General features: G+C 37.0%; 1 protein-coding gene across 3 annotated transcripts; it reads right to left on the bottom strand.

The window, feature by feature from the left end:
- Positions 1–5639: 5639 nt before the first annotated feature.
- On the bottom strand, positions 5640–19275 carry LOC140237525 (uncharacterized). Of its 3 annotated transcripts, none has more exons than XM_072317458.1 (12): positions 18788–19275; positions 18148–18206; positions 17485–17703; positions 16484–16665; positions 15755–15857; positions 11997–12150; positions 10802–11000; positions 9973–10231; positions 9285–9450; positions 8732–8820; positions 7627–7708; positions 5640–6924 (listed from the first exon to the last, which is right to left on the bottom strand). In XM_072317458.1, exons 2-12 carry the CDS (start codon positions 18187–18189, stop codon positions 6737–6739), a joined length of 1683 nt encoding a protein of 560 aa, XP_072173559.1. In that variant the 5' UTR covers positions 18190–18206; positions 18788–19275; the 3' UTR covers positions 5640–6736. The 3 variants fall into 3 exon arrangements, with proteins under 3 accessions (XP_072173559.1, XP_072173561.1, XP_072173560.1); XM_072317460.1 differs by having other exon boundaries at positions 18148–18214; positions 18790–19275; XM_072317459.1 differs by lacking the exon at positions 18788–19275 and having other exon boundaries at positions 18148–18306.
- Positions 19276–25380: the final 6105 nt, after the last annotated feature.

Here is a 25380-nt window from a genome sequence, read left to right as displayed (position 1 = left end):
ATTTGTGACCCGCTACAACAAAAAGGTCCTAAAGTCGCGCACGGTCGAAGCCGTGAAAATCGAGTTTGAAGTCAGAACATCATAATTGGTCAAAACTTGTGATTTTCTGATTTTGACATATTATTGGAGTCTGACATGTCTTCTATCATCTGTCGAAATTTTGAAGCAAAATGATGAAAGGAAAGACCAAAAAATAGCGTTTTTCTGGGCCATGTTTTTGGCGTTTCAACCAAGCAGAAACCGGTTCGAAAATTTGGATTGAGCGCCACAGATAGGCTCCGCCCCTAACAACGACCGGAGTGATCTCATTGGTCAGTTTGCTGCTTGCCGCTAACCGAAGCGTGAAGCTCGCACACTGCCAAGTCGACTGGTGCGTGCGGGCGGGGTGCGCTATGCCCAGCCGCTTCTCCTGGCATCCTGGTCACTGATTGGTCGGTGAGGAGACCGCCGACGCTGTGCTTGAATGAGCATTTCGGGGGTTGCTAGGGTTTACCTTCTATTGTCCGGAGGTGAAAACTGACTTGCGTGTCCCTTGGTCGCGATTGCGTTGCAAGGAAAACTTTTAGGGCGCTTTTCTCGAAACAGTGATTTCCCATACGTCTCGACATGCTCTCTTTTAAACATCGATATCTCCGCAGTCGATTATTGTCATAAGATGTGTTATATATCAATTTAAAGCAGAAAGATTAGGGAATTTTGTCATGCAATTTTCAAATAATCGACCTCACCCGACTTTAGGATCATTTTGTTGTAGCGGGTCACATTTGTTCTGTAGAACTGAGTGGGAAATCAAAAGACAGTCGATAGGTGTACAGATTGTCAAATCTCTAGATTGCTTTGTTTGCGTGTTTGCTTCACTCTTGCAGTGTTGATTGCACCGACACAAGAGAATTCAGAATACATGGAATGGAAGCTATCTGTGTCTTGACTGTGGTTCTATGCTTTTTGTGTTAGCGAGGTCTATGTACAACTAGCATAGAATTTGATTTCTTGTATGAAATCTGCTTTACACTAGCAGGGTATTTAGGAAAACTTGTCTTAATATGAGTGGAGCTGGTGCATTCTTTTCCTCTAAAACATTACCCTCACATTAATACATTAATATCTACCAACAATCATTCAATGAAACTGCACCTCCTTTGCGCCATTAGAATCCTTATTTTATTATTTTTTGTCTAATATTGCCTAGTCTATGGCTGAATTATTATGTAGCTATACAAAGAATATTCCATAAAACTTGAATTTTTATTGTTTCCTGTATGGAGATTAATTCAAGATGATACCACTGTTTAGAATATGTATTTTACATAAAGTGCACTAATCTTTTTTCTTTTTTACATCTTTGTACGGAACATACATTCATCAGTATTCATGCCAAATTTCTAAAAAACTTAAAAACAATGTTTCATTTCAAACATCAAAGGTGACATCTTTTAAATTACCAGGTAGCTGATGAAAGTTTTCTGCCTGACCTGGTAGTTTGTTCATGTACAATATCTTAGCATTTGTTTGGTACATTTGCATTGACCTTGAGAAAAAATTACCTATGCATACCATGATGTCCTTCGTAACTTTAAACAGAGCTTTATGTAACAACCCCCAGGTATCGTACATTATGAAGTCTGACAACAAAATGAGAGTACTTTATACAGTATGTACCAATTTTCAGTACTAGTTCAAGAAAAGGTCAGTCAAGAAGCTTTTAGAATTAACTTTTGGTCTGTGTATGTATGATTGCAGGCAGTTCATGGCTACAAGATGTTTTATCTGACAGTGTGATAGCAATGTGTAATGGCAAGCTGTATAGAGTTTTTTTTTTTTTCTTATACAAGTACACGACGGATTGGAGTATGTACAGTAGTATGGTCATCTCGGCAGTGTACAAGGGAAGTGAAATTTGTCAACAGAGCTGATGTAAACAATTGTGAATACTGGTCTTGTTTACAGACCAAATTGCATCTTTTGACTAGTTATTCAGATGTTGACATGATGTCTGCTAATTCTGATATATGCACACAGTATGCTCACAATTACTACCCCCCCCCCCCTCCAAAAATGGAGCAAAAGCAACTGAAAGTGCACACACACATGTACTGCCATTCATTTTTGCATCGCATAAGACATGGAAAAGAACAATGTATAAACAAAACTTTGTATGATAATGGCGTAGATGAATCTACATGTATTTTCAAGAGTTAACCCAGCAGACTACGTACAGAAAAGGTACTTCTGCTGAAATTTGTGCAATTACAGTTGTAGTATGTCTGTCACAAACTTTTGTAATATGTAAGGTTTGTTATATCCTTTACACGTTTGTGAGATATTGATTTTGCAAATCACCACTTAAGACATAGTACATGTATTTGTTTGATATGTCAGAAAGGTCAAGACACAAGAAATACAGTATGTTAAGTTGCCAATACAAAGATGGCTAAAAGGAGCAAATTAATAACAGTACCGAGTAATAGGGAACTTGTTCAATCAGCGATGCCGACATTATCCAGCTCAATATGGTGTGCTGAATAATGGCTAGATCAGCAAAAGATGTTCATCAGGAGCTGCAATTGTAGTATACAATGTATATTCACACAAATGTTGTTCAATTTCGTATCAATGTTCAGTACACTCAATGGAAATTTGATATCCAATGTATTCATGATTCCAGAAACTTGTCTTTCACTAATCATCAGCCTTGATTTGTATGACCAAACTATTTCACATAAAAGATTAGTTATTTATTTAGTGTCATGCGATGTATATTAAATGTAACCTGACTCACATAAAGAACAAAATGTAGTATGTGTTCTGGATTGAATTGCAATTTTGTCCAGCTAGTGACTGTAATGAAGTGTGTGTATTTGAAGCAATGTGAAATGACTACAGTAACATGCTAGAGACACAAAGTTAGGTAACATCAGAATTTATTCCGAATGGAAAATAGGGCTGTACACAATCACTCTAAATGAGCTACATGCATGTAAATGTAGAAAGCACACATTAAAATAACATATACAGTGTACAATGCTAAATATACAAATAAATCCTCATAGATTTTTCATACACACAAATAGCTTTTTCATTCAAGGTGGATAATAAAACAGAAGACCATGCTGTGAAAGACTGGATTTAAGACTAACTTCTGTATACTGTAAGACTAGGAATTCTGCATGTTAATTTTGTAATAGCCAAGATTTGCAAAATTAAATTGCATGCAATAATTCTTGTCTACGATTATGCATTGAATGCCAGTGGCGATTTTTGAAAATTTCACTCTGCGAAAAAAGCCATCGGGTCCAGTTTGCAAAAATTTCACGCTGCAAAAATGTCTTGCTTTACAATATTACTGTTCGCAATAGGCATACAAGATGTATGTCACTATGAACAATATGTATGTACAAATGTATACATTGTACATACATGGCTTCGTTGTGAATTCAGCCAACCATCAATTACTGAGCAGATCAAATTTATGCATTCTTGACATCTCGTTAGACAAAAACAAAACAAAATGAAGCACTACGTGACAATAAACTGTACCAGAAAAACAAAGGTGGTATAAGTTCACAGATTAATCAATATTCTTTCTGAAGCGCCCTCTATGTTTGGTGTTTGCTGTGTTTATGAAAATTATCCTGGTATATTTTTGTTTCTTTAATCAGAGGAATGATCAGCACCATAATTCTACAGTGTACTTACTAAGTAATTATTCACTTCCAGGAACATTTGTTGGGTAAAATTACTCCATGTTCATGTAACATTTGTGTTACAGTGCCCACACCTTTTTACACCAATACACACAACATTAATACAGTACATCATGTCCTACTCATTAAAGGGAAGATAAACCCCAAGAGCAATGTGGATTGAGTGAAAGCAGCAACATTAGTAGAACACAGCAGTGAAAGTTTGATGAAAATCGGACAATCGATGCAAAAGTTATGAATTTTTAAAGTTTTGGTGTTGGAACCGCTGGATGAGGAGACTACTAGAGGTTATGACGTATGAGTGGACAACAAAACCAAGAAAATATAAAGAAAATTCTACAAAAATCCATTTTTCATGAAAATTACAAAATCCATCAACTTGATATTGACATATGTTAAGGGTAGCAACTATTCCCCCTGCTCTCTGAAAGCGGTTGGTCCATTGCTCTTTCATAATTCTAGAAAAGTGATTTTTTTTGGTTGAATTTCCTTTATATTTTCTTTGTATTGTTGTCCACTCATACGTCATATCCTGTAGTAGTCTCCTCATCCAGCGGTTCCAACACCAAAACTTTAAATATTCATAACTTTTGCATCGATTGTCCGATTTTCCTCAAACTTTCACTGATGTGTTCTACCAATGTTGCTGCTTTCACTCAATCCACATTTCTCTTTGGGTTTACCTTCCCTTTATGTAGTGAAAGACAATGAAAATCCTTGGCATAAATATTCCACTTAATATGTGAAAAGTGCTTGGATTAAATTGAGTTTCACCCACTGTCTTGGAATAGCCTTATCATATTTTTTATGTTTGTTGCACCATTTTGAAATAGTCATACAATATTGTTGTGACTTTGTCAGCACGTTGATACTACTTCTTCCAGTACTGGCCTTTTAGCTAGGATCATATGTACTGTGTCGTAACTACTTGTAGCAGTGGCCAAATACAGTATTAATGAAAAACATCAAGTACATTGTACTAACTTTGAATTTTTGTGAATACAAACAATGAGTGATTCAACTGCCTTTTTACAAATGATGGACGGTATTTCGAACACACATGAATAATCATTAGGTGCACAAACGCTATTACAAAATTTTGTGCTTCACATTATGATTGTCGGCTTGCTACTCATCTGTTACATAGCTGTACAGGTACTATGATAAAAGTACAAGAGCTACCAATACACTGCACTGCTATGATTCACTGTAACTCCAAAGTCCAAAATCTATAACCAGTATCTACATCCTCCTGTGTTAGTAATTTAGAAGATCTACAATTGAGTAAATCAAGCAAATTCAGCATTACTCATTGAACATCTCATCAGTTTGTAAGCTATGAAATTAGAGTGCAATGTACAATGTTTCACACACTAAACACATTTTCATAAACATACACTGTACATTGTATTGCTTCTGTGAAAAAAAAAAGGTATGAAAAATATAACTTTTTTTTTGTTGTTGGACAAATTAAAGAAGCAATCGTGAGGCACAACAGAGGCACACCTCGAACATTTCTGCCAAAAGAAACATATTTTTTTTCTTTTAGCTAGAAAAACATCTTTACAGAATCACCAAAGACCTCTAATGTTTGCGATACAAATGTATCTATGTTATACAATATTACAGCTAATTATTGCTGTGGTATTTTTATTAAAATCTATTTATTTAGCTACCTGATGGATTTAGGAATGTAACAACTGAATTATTCAAGAAACATTCCGGTGCAGTCTTGTTACATTCTAACAACTGTAAATAGCCGGCCTTTAGATACAAAAATCTCAAAGGTGACCTGCTATTGATGTGATGTGTTCACACATACACTGTACTTTACTTGTACATCACTCATCTGTCATATCTTTAGGACCAATTCACACTGAAATGATGATCACCACTCTGTCTCTCTCTCCCCCTCTCTCTCTCTCTCTGTCTCTCTCTCTCTCTCTCTCTCTCAAATCTGCAAAAATATATTATCAGACATGTACATCAGAAGTTCTATACCAAATATCACAAAATCCTTGTTTTTACACAAATAAAAGTAGCTGAATTCAAGGTGTCGTTAACTGGCCATTCGTTGCCAAGCTAGCTGACCAGCGGTCTCCCGATTTGCAATGGACGGTTTGAATACTTCCTGCCAAGGCAAATACTTATGCGAAGATGAATAGATTTTTCTGTCTTTATACATATTTACAGGCAGCCCTCAATCTGCAGTGGGTTGCTTAGATCTTGAATCTTTGTAAATCAGTGACGTACACAGTGTACATCTTTTACACTCACTGCAAATCATCGAGTTAAATTTAAAAAAAAAAAGAAAAAAGAAAGGTCAGAAAATTTCTCTGATGTTCCTTCCAATCTCAACCATCATACAACATAAATTTTTAAAGGTTCTAAGATCAACTTAACCACAGCTTAAAATTGCACTTGTGAATCAAGCTCAATACTTTGCCTCAATTTATCTGCTTACTTCACAACTTGTCTTGTCCCACTGTCTGTAATGATTTATTTCCAAACAGTCTGTTTTTGTTTGAGAGAGGAAGGGGGAACACAATCACTTGTGAAATAATTTTTTGTACTTAAAAAGAAAAAGCCAAGAAGTGTCCTAATTTCAGGCACACAAAGTGACAGACCAAAACAACCATGGAAATTAGCAAATAAGTTGCTTCATCAGGTGATAAACATCCACAAAACAGTCTGATTCATGTCTAGCGTTCCGAACATAAGCCACATGCTGTAACTACTGTACATGAAGGTGATAGCATCAATACCAAGAATTTTCTCTCTGGAGTGGAAGTGGCAGTTTGGAACATTGTTCTTGACAACTCTTAGAGTGTGAAAGAAGTGACTTGTCGGTAACTGCAGTCTCATTCACATCAGGTACTACATAGCTTGATCAAAGCAAAACGCCATTTATATAAGAGATTTGATCTGTACAACTTAAATCACAAGGACAGAGGATGTGCGAGTGGATTTCATCAACGCAGAAAGACAATCTCTGTGAGAGAAATGGTCGAGACAAAGTCTCTCCTCCTACTTTAGTAGGGAGACGAGTCCTGCAGGGCTGCCATCTCGGCTTCTTGAGCGGCCTGTCGCTGACGCCTGGACCGGCGGGCTGCCAGCTTGCTCTGAAGGTCCTGGTCTGCCCGGGTCTTGGCCACCTCCTGCTGACGCTCGTACTCTTTGACCTGCTCGTCGTGCTTCCGTTTCAGCTCCTCAATGTTGCCTACGTGACAAAGAACCAGGTACCAGAATTAGTGACATCAGCAAGCATCATTTGATACCAACAGCGCAATAATTACAATTACATATCATTCATGGAAAGATGTTTAGTACAGGCAACTCACATTACAACAAAGTCCTCAGGATTGGCAGTATTCTTTTGTTATATCGAAATTTTGTATAAGCTAACAGTAAAAAAGGTACATAGATACAGATGATAATTTCAGGACCTCATTATTTACTTTGTTGTCACAGAACCTCGTTATAATTGTGTATGTTATAACGGGAGTGCACTGTATGAATTGTTTAATAATCCACATACAAAGTACAAACATAGACAAAACTATTTTCCACAAGGAGAAAACAATATATTTGATGACAACAAATCTAGCTTTAGCTCCTAGATTTTCTTTCACCTACTCAGGAGAACATGAGAGGCAGGAAAGCCTGCAGAAAAATGCAAGAGAGGATTTAAAACAGGCAACATATTACAGCAGCAATTACATGCAATATAGCAAATTTGAACACAGAATATTCACATGGATGCTCTAAATCTAACTGGGGATGTCATGACTACACTTTCAGTAACTTGCAGGCCTGTCACATTTGGGAATAATACTGAAGAGTTAGGTATGTTCAAATGACACAAAGAAGGCGAAGGGTATTCTGAAGATGATGGGAGTCACACTCTTGACAGGTGACTTACCAAAGATATCATCCATGGCTGGGGTGGGGGCGAGCTCCTCTACACCCAGAGGCGTCGGTGCCTGGATACCATTGTTCTGCTCCTGAGGGCGTAAGAAAGCAGAAAGACAAAATTATACACAGGGTATACAGGCAGGGCAGTTATATCCTGGGGGACCTTGTTTTAATGAGTACCTAAAAACCATGACAATAACCTTGTGATATCAGGTTGCTTGCCATATCAGGGTATTATAACAGAGATGTATTGAACTGGAGCCTGCAAAATCACCTTTATATATGATGAGGGTTTTGTAAGATATCACACCTCTTTATAACAGAGTTCAACTATACTTGGTATTCACTGGAGTCATGTCAATATGAATCATTCACTATTACAGAATACATTAACACTCCACTTGATGGACAAGTTTTAATAATTTTGAGTACAACATTACAACTTCTATTGTTAGCAAATAATAATAATAATAAGTATTATTATTATTATTATTATTATTATTATTATTATTATTATTATTATAATTATAATAATAAGATGCACATGTGCACAGCTAGAAAGCACAATTGAATAGAGAAAGTAAGATGAGACTATTCAACTGTGGTCTCTTTAAATCACTATCCTTTTACTAATTTTTCACTACGTTAAAACATATCTTGGCTGTCTGAAGATGCCTTTACAATCATTACCAATTGCAATGACTGCTGTTTTGGGTAACTTAATTCCGCTACATAATCTTGGTTTGCCTGGCCGTCAAAACATCAAATTAAATCCATAAATGTCTACTGTAATATAATCCTGAGGCTCATGGTTACCAGATTGAACTGGTACTTATATAGGACTGCTGCTTTACAGACCATCAAGACAGCAGGCAGACATAATATATTTCTGTTAAATGTTGCCTCCTATTTGTTTGCTTTGAAATTTATTTCATTGATGATCATATCAGCTCAAAAGTGATAAAGTTCTTAACCCGTTCCATACTGAATTCTGAAATGTCCATAGCCTTAATACCCAGGCCACCAGATTCCCGTACGGAACAGGTTACGAGTGCAGTTAAAAAAGCTTGCAAGGATGAGGCCGAGGATGAGGGAAAGAAGCAAGGACTTACCACAGTGAGTTCTCCTGCCTGAGACACCCTGTCTGCATCAACCAGCATGGCTAGCTCTGGTTCTTCTTTGTCTTCTGTCAGCTCAGAATCTGTGGGGACAACAAAAACAAAGATTCAACAATGAGAAAATAAACACAGGTATAATTTTCTTTTTCCATTTCAGCTCTGTTTGCTTTGTTTTCGGTTCATCTTGTCTGATAGCCTCTGATTGACAGAATAGAATCCTCAAACAAGTTTGGTGAAAATCTGTCATGGGGTGGTCAAGAAGAAGTTAAAAAATGTAAAAAGTTTATGCATGACCAACTATGTGCCGAACAATGAATTATCGTCGAACCGTTGGCTCAGGTGAGCTAAATGTTCTTTTTCAAGGCTGAAAAGAATTGTTCCAGAGTTGGTAGCTTCCTGCCACAGCATAAATGCTTGCAACTGAATACATTTACATGTTTTGCTTGCTCTCCACAAAAGCTGGAGACCAAAAAGTATCTAAAAGATGCATTGGGCTGTATCGACTGTAAAAGAGCTGCTGTCCTGTCTCAGAGAAATCTTCAGTCACCTGTGTTCTGCACTTGGGCCTCCATCTTGTTGGCGACTTCGTCCCCGAGCTGGTCTCGAACCTTCTTGTGGACTAGCTTCATTCTCTCCATCTTCAGGTCTCGCTGCTTGCCGGCCAAGTTCTTGGTGACCCCTTCCAGGTCTTTGTTGATGGTCTTGTTGATCACCTGTGTGGCCAAGACACCATGGGGTATCGATTAAATCTAACAACGTGAAGCCAGCTAAACATAAACCAATCAGGGAATCAAAGTAACACACTCTACTCTACCAGTAACTTGAAATGTCACATCTTATGAGTGATGCATTATTTTCTTCATAGTAAACCTCAACACTTTTCTAAGTCAATAAAATCATGTTTTGTCATTTCCCAGCAAATATTTTCCACTGTGATTAGATGCTCCTATGGCTTTATCCAGTCTGAGACCTGTGGTTGTATCATGGAAACAAAAAAATCATAATTTGGACACTGCATCATTTTATGAATAGCAAACTTGTCCAATGTTAGAAAACATCAACTCTTGATTAGGCAGAATCTCTAAACTTTAATGGAGTCCACTGAACAGAAATGGTAATGAATATTATATTAGATTTGGTTCTAGATTTTGGTAAGATCATTAAGCACACATAATAGCCAGCGAAGTGCAAATGAGAAAACTCTTGGACATAACAGTCATTGACTTTTGACTTACATGTTCAAACCACTGAACGAGAGCAGCTGACCGCCTGTAAACTGTCACATAGCACTCCATGGCATGCTTATGTCTCTCATTGGACATCATGTCTGTGAAAATATTGGCGATGGCTTTATTGAGAGTTGCCATTTCGTCATTTGTGCAGTATGGGAATGTGATGGTGTTGAGGTAGCCCTGCGCTGTCGTGATGTTCTGTGATGCTGCCACAAAGTTGTTTCTTGCTTCAGCGGCAAACTGGTACCTGATTGAACTATTTCTGTTGTTTGTGAAAGAGACAACATGAGAGAAAATGGCTCAACTGGCACTGTACAGTGCTACAATCAGACAGGAAACCCACTGACATACAATCAAACTTTACAAGCAGTTACAGCTGCCGTCATTTCTTTGCTGAAATATTTTTTGATATTAAGTGAGACACTGATTGATCCTTGATGATGGCCATAATGGCTAAGGCCCAAACTCTTTGGTATCCTCTCAGGGGAGTAAAACTCCCAGGTGGGTAAAATGTGACCATGTCACTGTTAAAGCAGGCATGTGACCCATCACACTGATTCCTGCTGGTTCCTTTTTTCCAACATGTTTGTCCCTTGGTTACATTTTTCTGAAGTGTTTGTTAAAAAATTGTAGATCAGCAGTTGCGCTCTAACAAATTTAATTTGTACAGAGGGAAACAAATTCAAGAGAACTCACAGTCCAAAGTCCAAATTCTTATATTACAGCTGAGTAACCTCATTTTGCAGTTATCACAGAAATACTGCCTACCACTACACACTTCCAACAACATTCCTTTCTGACTTTTACAAAGGATGGATCAAAATTTACTCACTCTACTGGGAGCTGAAGCACATCTCCCCACCGCCTGATGCCGAAGCTGAGCTGACCACAGGCGTGCTTGACCAGCGTGTGTGAGTTGTTCCACTTGTAACGGGCCACCGCCACTCTCTGCTTGCGCTCCATCAACATGTCCAGCTCTGTTTCCAGGCGATACTCTGCCTCACTGCCATACTTGCCATCAAAGATGCTTGCTACATGGGTGAATGGAATTGAATTCAAAGGATGGCTATGTAAAAGACAGAAGCTTTTTCAGAAATAACAGCCCAGATTCATGAGCATGTTGTATCAATTCTACTCTCTTTAACAAAGGTAGCCCATAGCAACATTAATAATGCCTAGAGAAGTGTAACTTGAATAATGTTTACAGTACATTATTCCAACAGTTTGTTAATCCGAAAATTAAATATGAATCATTATTCCAAAGGTTCATTTATCCAAAAAATGTAAAAAGGTTTGTTATTTGGAAGATCTGTTGGTCCCTGAAATGATACATGGTGCAAAATTCAAAAGGTTCAATAGAAACACTTTCCTTTTGTTCTTTTATTAATAAACCTTCTTTCATTTTCTGATCAACAGACTTTCGGAATAACAAACCTTGCATTTCATTTTCAAATTTACAAACCTTTGTAAGAACAAACCTTATTTCATTTTCAGATTAACAAACCTTTGGAATAATAACTCTTTTTTTTTCCCATTTTCAGACTAATAGATCTGCAAATTATTGAGCTTCAGAATGACAACACCGGTGTTTTGAAAAAAAAAAAAAAACTTTTTTCATTTCTGGATTAACAAACATCTAGGTATATGGCCTTACAAGAATGTAGTTTGTTTGGAATAAGAAACCTTTGAAATAAGGAACTTTCTTTCATTTTTTGATTAACTAAACTTTGGAAAAACATAAGACAACAACAGCAAACATCACTCTGAATGACATCATACAGGTACATACTACAATGATGTTTGCCAAATTCACTAAAGATACAATTAGATATCATTTCTGCCTGAAAGTTAAAAAATCTAGCATTTTCACACTCATACATAGTTATGACAATACAACTTGAGGAAAGAACAAGTTTCATAAAGATTTGAAAAGTCAACAATATGCACTTCAGATCTATACTAGGCCACAGACTGGCAATTAATGTGCTTGATTAGAATTTCATCCTCTTCACAGTATTTTCACTTACACAGAATGGAGTCCTGTTTGTCATAGAGAGACTGAAGATTGTCGCGGTCTCCCTGAAGGTTGGTCACCTCATTTTTGATCAGCGTCTGCTGCTGGGTCAGCGACAGAATCTTCTTCTTGTGAATCTCTTGCTGGTTAAGGGCATCCATGTATTCCTGCAGGAATGGACATGTTACACCAGTTACAGCATGGGCTGCTAGCAACCAAGCCATTAAAAAATGGCAAGTGAAGATTGAAATTACTAATTTTTCCCCTTTTCTTCTCAGCTCATGCACTATTTGTTTGTAAATTTACCCATGATTCATACTTATTACTCATTCAATTTACTGCACACTCATTAAAGAAGCATGCAGACCATATCATATAAAGTTTAAGTACTAAACCATTAAATTGCTTAACTACTAGATTGACAGAAGGGTTGGAAACCAAATTAAGGGTCTCTAGTAGCATTTGTCATTCATTATGCTATCACTTCCCAGCATCACTAATAAGTCTCTTTATGGACTCACAATAATCGAATCACATAATGGGAAGTTAATGTATTAATACTCTTTCTCTCAAATGTATGTACATGTATATATGAAACATGATATAGTTAAATGTATATCTGTGTGTGTGTGTGTGTGTATGATAGACTGTGTGTGTTTCTGTTTGTCTGTCTGTCTGTGCAAGCATATGGATTTGTGTCTTTTTTCATATTTGTTTGGAAGTGGGGGCTTATCACATGATGTATTTTGAGGAAGCACAGTCTGCATTAAACAACACAAAACTGTAGGTTGTGAGAAGAATTGTGAATATAATACACCACATATTGTATGGGGAAATAAATGCAGTACCAGTGCCAGTATATGCAAGGAAATGCCCCCCCCCCCAAAAAAAAAAAAAAAAAGTGAAACAGGACAGCTTTCAAACCGGATATCAGAGTAAAATGTACCCTTTCCCCCAACTAGATTTTTTCTCAGTACCATGCTATTTTGTTAAGTGTTCATATGATATCCTACACTGAAAGCTAGAGACAGCACATGTGAGCTTTTGATGTAGAACAAATACACACATGACAGGACAAGGAAATATACAACACAAGGGAATTGGCCTAGCTTGTAAAACATCGGCAAAATTGTAATGAAACCCATACAAGAGCTTCTGGTACTATATCACAGCCACACAGAATTTGTGTTTTAAGCAGACTTTCTTTATTCATTCTACTGCAAGACTATCATTCACTGGATCTTATTTTGATGAAATCAGTAATAACAATAGTGTCGAAAAGACTTTAAAAAAAAAAATATGTGGATGAGTTTTCCTTTATAAATTGAAAATTCTTTAGCTCAAATTTCATTTGGTTCCAAAAACATGGTGACTTTTTCTTTTCTTACTTCATTTCAAGCTTGGCAAAATGTGACCGTGCATCACAAAACCAACAAAAAGTCGCACCACTTGATTTTACCTGAAGATTCAAAAAGATGAAACCAGTCAACTTAGTCAATCTTCAGTTTTTCATATTTTCTGAAAGAGCTCTTCTTCTACATCATTCGTAAGTTTGGGATCGTAAAATGAATGGGAAATTGTGTCTTTAACAATTTTCTACGACACTTTTTTTTTTTTTTGTACGATAGTGTGATTAGGTTTGTCTCGGAGGCCCCTTTTTCATTTCTTAAAAATCCTTTACACATTCTTCACTTTCAACTTTTAAAAAGATGATGCTACTGCTTTGAAGGTTGGTATTAGTCATGGACAGAATGTGCTTATAGAGCATGCTCAATTTCAACTCAATCTGATAATCCCTCCATTGTTCTTGCTCCAGTGGTATACATCCTGTTTTTTTGTCCCATTCATTGCACAGCGAGCATGGCCTGGTAAAGATTGAAGTGCTTGTAATGAATAGACCCAATACTTCGAAGCCTCTTTTCTCAGTTCACACTTTTCCAGAGTGTGTGCTTTCTTTCTAATATTTAGATAGGTTAGGAGAGTCCATTTGTACACATCATTTAAAGCTTAAAATCTGCTTTTTCAGAATATATCATGTCTGGCAACTTTTTGTTGGTTTTGTGATGCAGGATCACATATGTCACATTTCTACTACAACATTTCCTTTGTCAAACTTCACTACATGTCCCTTATTTCACATAAACCATCATATCTGTGACTTAACAAGCAGTCACACAGTTGTAAACAAGATAAAGAAATGATTCTCAATGAGACTGATGAGAAAAAAGTCTTTAATGGAGCCTACAATTGTATGGAAGTCAGAGTTTGGGCCTCGTATAGACAACATACAATTATGCTTTCACATTCTTACTGATTTGCAGGACTTCACAGCAATAAATGACGTTTAGTAATACCTTCGTTTGATTTCAGGGACAACTACAACACATTATGAACATACAGCATGATATAGTATGATATTGAGAACTACAATTTTCCTAATGCGGCAATGAATGCTTTGACACATAGGCAAGTGGTGGACCCTGCCACAGTATGTGTATGATGTATATGCACATAGCATTTATAGGGTGCATACAGAAGTGGAGATAGTGAACATGATACACTACATGGCAATGTACGGAAGCTGAAATTTAACAGTAACAGGCTGTACGAACCTTCAACTTTTATTAATGTGACAATATTAACACTGAGATTTTAAGAGATGCAATGACAATGCTTTCAACATAGGAGTTGTTTATGTCATGATTAAGTCATTGGTATCATGTGATTATGAAAGCAATTGAGTATTGAAGATCACTCTGACATATATGTCAATACAATGGAGCATTTGATTGATGACATTCAATGAAAATATGACTGTTTGATGATCACTGTTTGATATTATTGACTGAATGTAACATTTCCTTTGGGATACCAATGCTTGGATGGAAAAGTATGAAAGGTGTCATTACTAAAATGATTTTCAGCTTTAGGTTGTTAATACTATACAGTACCTGTTGCTGGATGGTGAATTCCTATTTGTAATATTTGAAAAACAAAATTGAAACAGACTTTAGGTTTCACTGATCTCCAAGTGTTGGGAGAACATACGATTTTAAAAATAATAAGGGTACTAACTCTGTTTATCCTGTATAAACCATTTTGGAATATATATCGTTCACCATTTTCTGTCTCTAATTCGAAACTAATGCATATTATGGATTGCTTCAATACTCGAATAAATCACATGCCTGCAATGACAGAACTTAGTGAAATGCCTTGCAATGGCCTCATGACCACTGGACACTTGACATTTTCTGCTACATGGTTTTGCTCGTCCTTTTGCGCGTGGTTGAATCACACACTCACCCATGCCCACATTAAACACACACACCGACACACACATCGTCACACAAGTAACTTACAATGTAAGTTTTGCCACCAGCAATGTTACATTTTCCTGTTGCATATATCATAACAACACCAGTACATTATTTATGCCATCTCAAGACATCTTTGGGCCATTAGATTTATCATGACAGGCTCAGAGGAATAAACTGGAAACCATGGGGTAGGCCTGTATGATAATTGCAATGCACGAATGAAGAGCACTTTATATTATGGGGATGCAGACTTGTAATAATAAGATTTCCATTTTTCATTTCTCAATCTGATGCTCCTCTATTACAAATAGGAAACTTACTGGCATCAGACAAGTCAACCCTTCTCCCCCTTTTCCTGTTTGCTTGCTTTTAAGTCCATGGGGTAGGGGTCGATAAAATTAGGTCCAGAGGAAGCATGGGACGGTCATGAACAAGTATCATACCAAATTACCTGCTGTTCCTTGCCCATCTGTTGATCGAACTGTTGTTGAGACCACATTTGACGGACGGACGTATTGTTTTGCAGATCCACGACATCTTGATATTCCTTCCTCCTGTGTACATTGAAAGTTACACACACCATGATCATGAGTTATACATAGTGTTCCTAGGTATGTAAACAGGAAAACAGGCATTTAACATTACAATGTTAATATACCTACCTCAATGAGCTCAAATTCTTATCAAAATGTAGCAAAAAAGCTGCTGAAACAGTGGAGGGCCAATGAAGTAATAAGTAAATTCTTATAAAAGCACACATTGCATCCTGTCAAATTCAATGTCCAAGTGTGGGAAAGCTCTTAGGAGTACAAGATATATCCAGCCATCGCTTTTTTTTTTTTTTTTTTGGGGGGGGGGGGGGTTAATTTCATTTGTCATGCTTTGATGTATGAAGTCTTACACATGGATAGGAATTGACACTGTAAGGTAGCTGCCATGTAAACCACATAAGTACATCATCGTGAGAGAAAATACAGACAACTACCTATCATTTTTTAAAGGCATGAAGTAAGATGAAAAACTGAGTCTAAGTTTGGCAAAAATCCTGAGATGTTTCATTTAGCACAGAAAGTTGTATGCCCAAAGCACTGACACAAAGTACCTGCTTGCTTTAACCCCTATGAGTTCCAAATGGAAAGAAGCGGAAGGAAATTCTTGCAATGTTAAGCATCAAACTTACGTCCTCTCAGCTAGCTGCTGCTGTTCCGCCACCATGGCCTTCATCTGGGCGTCAAGGCGCTGCAGCTGGTCCTGCTTCATACTGCACTGCTTCAGCACATTACGGCTCTCCAGCAGGGCAATCTGGTTGTCCAGCTCCAGCATGGAGTTAACCAGCTCCACTGTCAGCTCAACATGAGCAGGCTGGGGGTAGACAGTCAGAGAGGATTTTACTATTATGCAAGTGACATATCAGATGATCAAAGGCATAATTTACCATTTGCAGATGAAACAAAAACCTAGCATTAGTGCTTTAAAATAGTTCTAAAATGTGAGTGAGGGATAGAAACAACCACTGTATAAATTTCAACCGGTAAACTCAATGATAAGTACAATGTATTGTTAAATATACAAAATGTGAACGATAGCTAATAATAAAAATGTTTCCAGACTCAACCGTCTCCAGTTACGGTTTAATGAGGAAAATACTGATATATCCTTATATTTTAGGCTTCATTGCAAACATTTCATATGGTAGGATGTTTTGTGATACAACAAACCTACACATATATATGCATCATATGTGATATCTCGAACATTTTTAAATCACTGCTCCCAAAGGTAAGCTGTAATGAAGATGTTACTGGTTTGTAGTTACAGTAAAAGCTGCTATTTTCATGAGGGTTTAATTTTGTGAATTTTGAGAGCCACTGTTGGATCACAAAAATCGCCACACTCTAGGATATGTTCTGGTATCTGTGCACATGATAGCCTCCTTGTCAAATTGCTAGATCAACATTTCACGAAAATGTCTGTATCCTCCTCATTCACAAAAATATCTGTTCACAAAAATAACGGCTTTTACAGGACTGACTTTTAAGTAGATTTTGCTTTGCCTGAAGTGAAATTTATGGCATTTATAAAGGGAAGCAGAGGTCAATGCACACTAATTTGTGCTTCTTGCTGATAATCACTAGGACATACTATAGGCTGAAATGTGGCAGGTTGTAGGAGAGAGCTTACTTCTTCATTCTGTGGTTGTGAGTTGACTGGTGGTGCACTCTGCACTGGTTGTTGTGGTTGTGACTGTGGTTGTGGCGGTGGGGGTGGATTCTGTGGCATGGCTGAAGCTGGTGGTGGTGCGGGTGGGTTCCGCTGCATGGCTGGTCCTGGTGGTGGTGGGGGGTTAGCTCTTTGCATGTTTGGTGGGGCAGCTGACTTTTGCTGTGTTGGGTATGTGCCCTGCAAAAGACCAACAACAACAAGAACAAAATAAGTAACAATTACAACTGAAAATGTTCAAATGAATGTTGATTCCCAAGCATCTTACAAGATAAAGTGTCATTGTAAATTCACAGAATGTGAGAATTAAGTCATTTACATCTACAATGCCAATGGAAATTTGTCTGTGTCAAGCCTGACCTTTGCCATAGAAAAAGAAAATTAAGGAGAGATTTATTCTCTCTAGTAAATTCACATATAAATTATTCACCCTCACATGAATGAATTGGACCTTGGAAAATTCCTTTTGTGTGGACTATTAATGACTGCAGTATACTGATGCCAAGAAATGTGTCATTTTTTTTTTTTTTTTTATTCCTGATATGGTCACTGCCACTAAAATTGCACAGTCAAACCAATCATATTCGGCTGAGGGGGTCAAGCATGTCACATCAATCAACTTACCGGTGCAGGTCTTGGTGGTGGACTGGATGATGCGCAACCCATCTTGACTGTTACTGAAACTGTGACAGAAAAGAGTGAAGTGTGAGAAACTGAACAAAACAAAATTTATCATTTGTGTGAGACACCATGGAGATTTACACTATTATTACAGTACTTGTCAGTAGATATTTGTGCTCAAAACATGATAAAGCCAAAGGGGATTCATTAAATTATACAGTAGGCCAGTCTACAACTACACTACATCAAGCAGATAATAAATATAGAAGTAGAACTAGTCTAGTAGAATTCTATGTGCTTCACTATCCTATGTAAGGTTCTAGACCACTTTACAGTTTACTTCAAAGTTCTAGCTGTCCTTGTCCATCATGTTGAATATACATTGTCATTAATATCAGTTTAAAAAAGTTTAATTAGAATATGCAAGCTCTTGATTCTCCTTAGCTATCTTCGTATCTCCAACTCGAGGCATAGACTAACGGAGGTATCCTTAAATTCATTCATCAAGTGCAGGTTATCTTGTGATTCTTATTAAAACTCTTACTACGTATTTGTATGCTCATGCGCTTGAGTTGCGATGATTGGCTCAGTCAACATGTTACTAACACATATGACCACACATGGGACTATCATGCCAACTTACCACGATTGTCAGACAAGCTCAAACGTGCGAGTGGTGTAATTACGCGGAATTGTCTCCTTTTCTCTATTCCTCGATGGCAAAGCTGTGTGTTTTTCTCAATTATTTAAGACGAAATATGATTTCCGCCATTCCCACGAAATTAGCAGATTTCAGCCAAGTTTCCCTCGCGCAGTTTCACTCCGGAGCAGAGACGTCCGAGGATGGCATTATTTAGCATAACAAAGGTTGACGTCATTTCACTATAGTGATGCATAAACAGACAACACGCCCTTTTGTCATTTCTCCGTGATACGAGAGAAACAGTGCAAAACACAGCCTTCGGTCCGTCAGTGGAAAAAGGATGTCCTGAGTGCTGATGGATCGATATAAGCGGCTAATAGATAAGACCTCCAGTGCCGCCGTGTCATTTACTCGTACTTTCTGAGCATCAGTACCTTTCATAAGAGAGTAGGCCTAGTGGCCGGAGCTGCACAGATATTAGACAGAAAACGTTGAGTGGTCAGGCCCGTAGCCAAGGGGGGGGGGGGGGGGGGGGGGGGGGTGCGTCGGGTGCGTACGCACCCCCCCCCCCAAATTCTGAAAGGTCCACTTTTTCATAACAACGGTTCTTAGCAATTCTCAAGATAACAATCCAAATAAATATAAAGACACATTATATGCTACGTAAATGTGGAAGAGTACGTTTAACAATGTTAAAAATAATTGTACGAAACCCTTTTGTTGTATGAACCATCGGATCGTCCCCATGCACACAAACACAAAATAAAAAATGTTATGTATCAATTTGTGCGAGCTATTATTACATTGGCACTGCATGCCATGTCCCTTGGCGCGTGTGACCGGTGGTTTTTTTTTTTCCACTGGCCGCCCGAGTACGTGCGATTCGTGGATGACATTGAGGTTGACACTTGCATTTTTTTCACAGGAACAGAGGTAAGTGGATGAAAATCTAATAGCCTCAAGTTTACATATATGATAAAAATTAAAGAAATTTCCTCGAAATTATATACTATAATCGAAAACCTGAGACATTTTATATCTACGTCTCACAAAGATATAGTAGGAAAAGCCTGAATATTGCAAGAGCTCCGGAGTAAAAACAGTCAGTGAAAAACCCTATGTATGATAGCATTGTGAGAGCGTTAGACTGCATTGTGACGCATCGTTATTTAATTTACATTCTTTATTGATATATTTTCATAAATATCTCAGGTAATGAGTCGGATTGGATTACAATTCTCACTTACAGCTTTGTAGAAGTCTGAGTCAACAGTATCACACAGTACTTCAAGACGTATTATAGTACAAACGATTTCTTGAGCCTGCACCGTTTCAGGCTCTGTTCTGGATACGGCAGTAGAAACTCATTCTTTTTTGTTGTTTATTTTATCATTATTTACTAATCTCTTTTCTAACTTACAGGTAGCGGATTTCTTTGCAGGCCAAATTCGGAAATGTAGTGTTGATTATTACTTATACATTTTCTCATGTTGTGACAGTTCTATTGGTTCTCATTTTAAAGTGAGCCAAAACCTAAGAACATTTTCACTTATAATTTCCAAAGAGTATTATGCAGGCACGCAAACTCATTTCAGTTGTATTTCATTTAAATGTAATGGGTAAGAGGGTATGAGAGATAATGGAAAATGCTGAGCTATGAAGTAAAATGGTAAAGCAAAAAGTTTTTCAGATAGTATTACAAAAGAAACTCATTCTTTTTTGTTTGTTTATTTTATCATTATTTACTTATCTCTCTTCTAACTTAAAGGTAGTGGATCTCTTTGCAGCCCAAATTCGAAAATGCCTAGAGACAGCTAGTAACCAAATATGCTACTATAATTTAATAAATAAGAAATAACCATTCCAGTATGTATCTTAGTGTGCACAGTAAGACAGATCAAATCAAATAGGAAAACATCTGAGCACAAAGCCTGAGGTCTGAATTTGCACTCAACTTCTTCCAATGGCTAACGGATGTTTAATTTTTGAATTTCACTGACCTCCAAATTTCACAAAGAAAACCTTCTTAGCATGATGGTTAATATGACATTTGACTGATATTGGAGATGTTTGCGAATCGGATCTACTACCTTTAATATTATTAAATCTAAAATGATTATTTGAAAGTTCGGAAATGCTGGAAATATCCTACCAGAAGGAGGCAAAATGTAAATGGTTCACATTTACAATTCATTTTGTTTTAAAAATTTTCTTATTTATTTTCGTTTTTTACAAACTCGCATACCAACGGCTGATATACTGTATAGTAAAGTGAATGTTTCATCTTCCAAACAGCATCCAATGGGATGGAAAACTCCAACTGAAAGGTGGACACCGTGACCATACTCGCTAAAGAAAACGCGTAATAGGGGTCGTTTTTTCTCACGGATTAGATGGAAAGTGTGATGTACGAGCGTATATAATCAAAGGGTATCAAAAAGGCCAAAATTTGGGAAAGTGGTATATTGTTCAATCATGATGAAGTACTTCTTTAGGGTGCAGGAAACATTTAAGGAATACTTGTTTTTAAGGCCCAAGGAATACTTGTTTTTAAGGCCCGAAAAAATCATATGATCATTACTTGTTTAGGGGCCATTTTGAAAGTCCATGTATGAGCATGGTGTCCACCTTTTAATTGTCGCTACCCCTCCCGGGACAGTATCAAAGGACCGTTTTGTTAATTAACGCAATCCCCCCTTCCTTTAAAAATCCTGGCTTCAGGCCTGCTAACGCGGGTATACAATAGAAAAAATAAAAGTTAAAACAACACCAGGAAAATCACTATTCTCAATTTTGCGGCGCGCTACGGGCGCAGAGTCTCGAACACAATTAAACTTTGCAACTTCCTGGCAAAATGAGTTTTTACTATTTCCTAGATGAAATACCGTAACGCGATTGCATGCAACAGACAAAAATACAAATTTCCTCGAGACTCTAAAACGTCATTAAAACAGTCAAAATTCACAATTTGCGGCGCGCTTCGCGCGCAAATTCTTATACAACTTTTGTAGTTCGATCGTCCAAAGAATATATATATATATATATATATATATATATAATTGTGTGTGTGTGTGTGTGTGTGTGTGTGTCATCATTGGTATTGGTACCGAAGGTCCGTTTTTTTAGTGACCGCACCCCCCCTTGAAAAATCCTGGCTACGGGCCTGGTGGTCACCAGCGCGTTTGCTCGGACATTCGTTTGTTGTTCGTCTGGCCATGGACCTAGCAATCTCCATGGTCTGGCAAAGCGTCCCGGGGATACTCTAACTGCTGGTTTGCTTGAATGTCGGCCTATCACCATCCCATAATGGCTACACGTTCTGAGCAATCATTTCGCACAAGATATAGGGCATAAATTGTATTTCCCCCCAATATCATGTTGTTGTTGTTTTTCCAAAACAAACTGAAAATGTTATGCTGTAAAAGCTGTCTATTACATTGATAGTTATTTTAATCACTGAAGATGTACCTTTCATTATTATCGACACTCACAATCATCATCACTGTTATCATCGTTATCATTATCTTATCTGTTTCATCTTTATCATTATCATTCTCTCATTGCCATCATCTATTGTTGTCACAATTGTCATAATAATTCGTTATCATCATCGTCGTCTTCAACGCTATCATTGCCCCTATAATAATGATACCCATGATGCAAATCATAATTTAAACGGGAAAAGCGTTCTTTGCCCTGATATTATTGGTTGTATTTTACTACTAAGAGCGTGTTAGTAAAATTCAATAGTAACAAAGGCCAATAGTACATTTTCCTTTTCTACAAAACGATAGTCTCTTTGATCTCATAAACTAGAAAGATTTCGGCATATAATATTGTCAGGAAGCATGATCTAGGCCTATATACTGTCAAAGTCTTCTGTGATAATAGATACAGGATCAATATCGCCTATAAATATTGTGAAATAATAAATTATTTTGTGATGCATAGAAAATTATTACATAATACGTATTACACATGCTAAAATAATTGCATTTCCACATCAAAGTTTATTGCTTTGATTAATAAATAAAAACAGATAAAATGACAAGGTTTCATCACAATGATCACACCCAAAATGGAATTATGAATGAAATAATTATTCTAAAGCTGCGTTGTATACCCGGTATGTCTTTACGCAATATTTATACAGTGGAAGCAACCCTGTGTTATAATCTATCTCATCAATATTTTATGCTGTATCAACTTTTGTTCTTTTTTAATGTCTACCCGTGTACACATGTCTGAAATGCTGAATAAACAATAATGATGATGATCATAATAATAATAATGATAATAATAATAATAATGTTAACAATAATAACAATAATGATAATAATAATAATGATAATGATAATAATAATAATCACATTATTGCGTAAACTATAAAGGAGTCGAAGATTTCATCAAGGACAATATGTTTCCTAACAAGGAAAAACCCATGACTTTCCGGAGGTTCCGAGAGTTTTTCCCGTCGAAAGGGGGGGGGGGGGGATATCTTTGGCCCAACGACGAGTTTAATTCCCTTGTCTCCCCTTCCCCCCTCCCCCCCCCCCCCCACACACACACATTTACCCAAACACACGCAAAAAAATATTACGCGGCCCCTATGATTTCTCTGTTTTGTTTTATTTCGTTTTGTTTTTGCCGACAATAAATTTCATATATACTAGTAAACGTTCCTGCCGTGTCGTTCATGTCATTTTTTTTTCTGGATAATGTCTGCCGCTATATTGATAATAATTATTGTTTATTTATTTATTTATTCATTCATTTATTTCCAGTTTTATTTAACCAGGGTAGCCTCGTCAGTTATAAAACTGCTTTCAATGAGGGCCCTGCAAATGGGTAAAAACATACAAATACAACACATGACATTTAAAAACAAAGGTTTACAGATAAAACTGCAACTGACAAAACCTAAGTTCAAAAAATAATTACACATTTTACTGGTTGATAACAACAAACTTAGAATGTCATTAAACATAATCATTAATACATCATTAAAAATGTACGTTATATTACACACACATATCTAAAATTATCATATATTAATTTCCATGAGTATGATAAAATGAAATGTTTCTTAAAAAGCAATTGCACAATGCATAAACAGATAAAGTATTTAATCTCATTTAATCTCATTGCGGAAGATAACTGGAGGTTTGTTTATTTCTTTCATGAGCGAGTTCTATGCGATGGCTTAATGTTTGACTATAGGAATGGACTCATGTGTCAGCACTCAGCAAGGTTCATTGGAAGAGAAATGGGTTTGGAAGTTTGGAAATTAACGAATTAACGAATATGAATGGGTTTGCGTGTGCGTCGTATATTGTAATACAAAGAGAGTTGCTGCTTGATTGGTAAGGATAACACTGAGGGCGCTATTCTAAGCCAGAGCTGGTTGATAGATATCAACACGCTCTGCTTTATACACATGTACATGTACTATACTTGCCAATACTCGTATAAGTTGAATACGTCATATATTTCGCGAGTCTAACTTTTCGCGAATCGGGAATTCCCGACGACTTCGCGAGTGGTTAATTTCGCGATCGCGGAGTCGTGTACAGTAGTAGCTGATGCTACAGCTACTGGTGGTGGTGTTGGTCATAGTGTAGATTATCTAGTGCAACGTTGCATCCGTATAATTTTCCATAAATTACAAAGATCACAACAACAACAACCACTTGTCCACACCTTCCCCACCCCCACCCCCTAAAAAAAGAGAGAAAAACATGAGAAAAAAAAAAAAACACATCGTGAAAGAACAATAGTCTTAAAATATGAACATTCAATAAGAAAACAATTTGATTCACTTCAATCTTAACATTTTCAAGGTGATAGGGTGACAAGGTTTTTTAGTAGGTCCTACGAGGTCGTTGCTGTGGTTTTGTGTTTATTTTTTCTTCTTTTTAGTTTCGGTCCTGGCTCGAATTTTCCCTTCTAATCTGATAGGCAACGAGAAAGAAACAAATTCCCCCTTCAATTTGACGGAAAACATGCCTCGTTTCTATGTTTTCTTTTTTAGGTTTGCCCTATACTGGTGTAATATTGAACTCTTCTCATTTCGTAAAATGACTCTGTCTGTTTCAGAAGATTTCGAAACGTAAAAGTACAATCACAGGAATGGCATATAGATCGAAAATATGACTTGGATTTATTATATACATAATGAGAGATCTGAACTTTGAAAGAACATATTAATGCAAATAGGCGAGGTTTTGTGTGTCGTTTTGTTTCTATCTGTGCCTTCGTTCGGGATTTCCTCAACCAATTCCACGAAAAGGAATGATTATTAAAATATGTGTGGGCATCGATTGTCTAAATTCCTAACATTCCCGCGGAAAAAGAATCCTATTTCCACATTTAAAGTGTTGAAAAAGAAGTTATATCCTTAATAATACTTTCGCTTTCTGTTCTTTGGTGTACAATATTGCGGCTTAGTTCTTAGGTTTTACTTTCTCTAACCATAATGATAGCAGGAGAAGGAAAAGTCACGTTTCCTGGTTTTTGTTTTTGTGTTGTTCTTTTTTATTCGTCATCTCGACATCCACAGGTGTAATGAAACTTTTACCTATTACTTACATTGA

This window comes from Diadema setosum, chromosome 14 (assembly GCF_964275005.1).
Source record: "Diadema setosum chromosome 14, eeDiaSeto1, whole genome shotgun sequence".
In the NCBI taxonomy this organism is placed as follows: domain Eukaryota; kingdom Metazoa; phylum Echinodermata; class Echinoidea; order Diadematoida; family Diadematidae; genus Diadema; species Diadema setosum.
Note: the sequence above shows the minus strand (reverse complement) of the source record. Positions and strands in the feature narration are given on the sequence as shown.

Coding starts and splice junctions, on each gene's coding strand:
- LOC140237525 (XM_072317458.1), bottom strand. CDS start 18,189: ATGGGTTGCGCATCATCCAGTCCACCACCAAGACCTGCACCG. Junction 16,666..17,484: donor CACAACCACAGAATGAAGAA/GTAAGCTCTCTC, acceptor GTCTACCCCCAG/CCTGCTCATGTTGAGCTGAC. Junction 9,451..9,972: donor TCGTTCAGTGGTTTGAACAT/GTAAGTCAAAAG, acceptor TTGGCCACACAG/GTGATCAACAAGACCATCAA.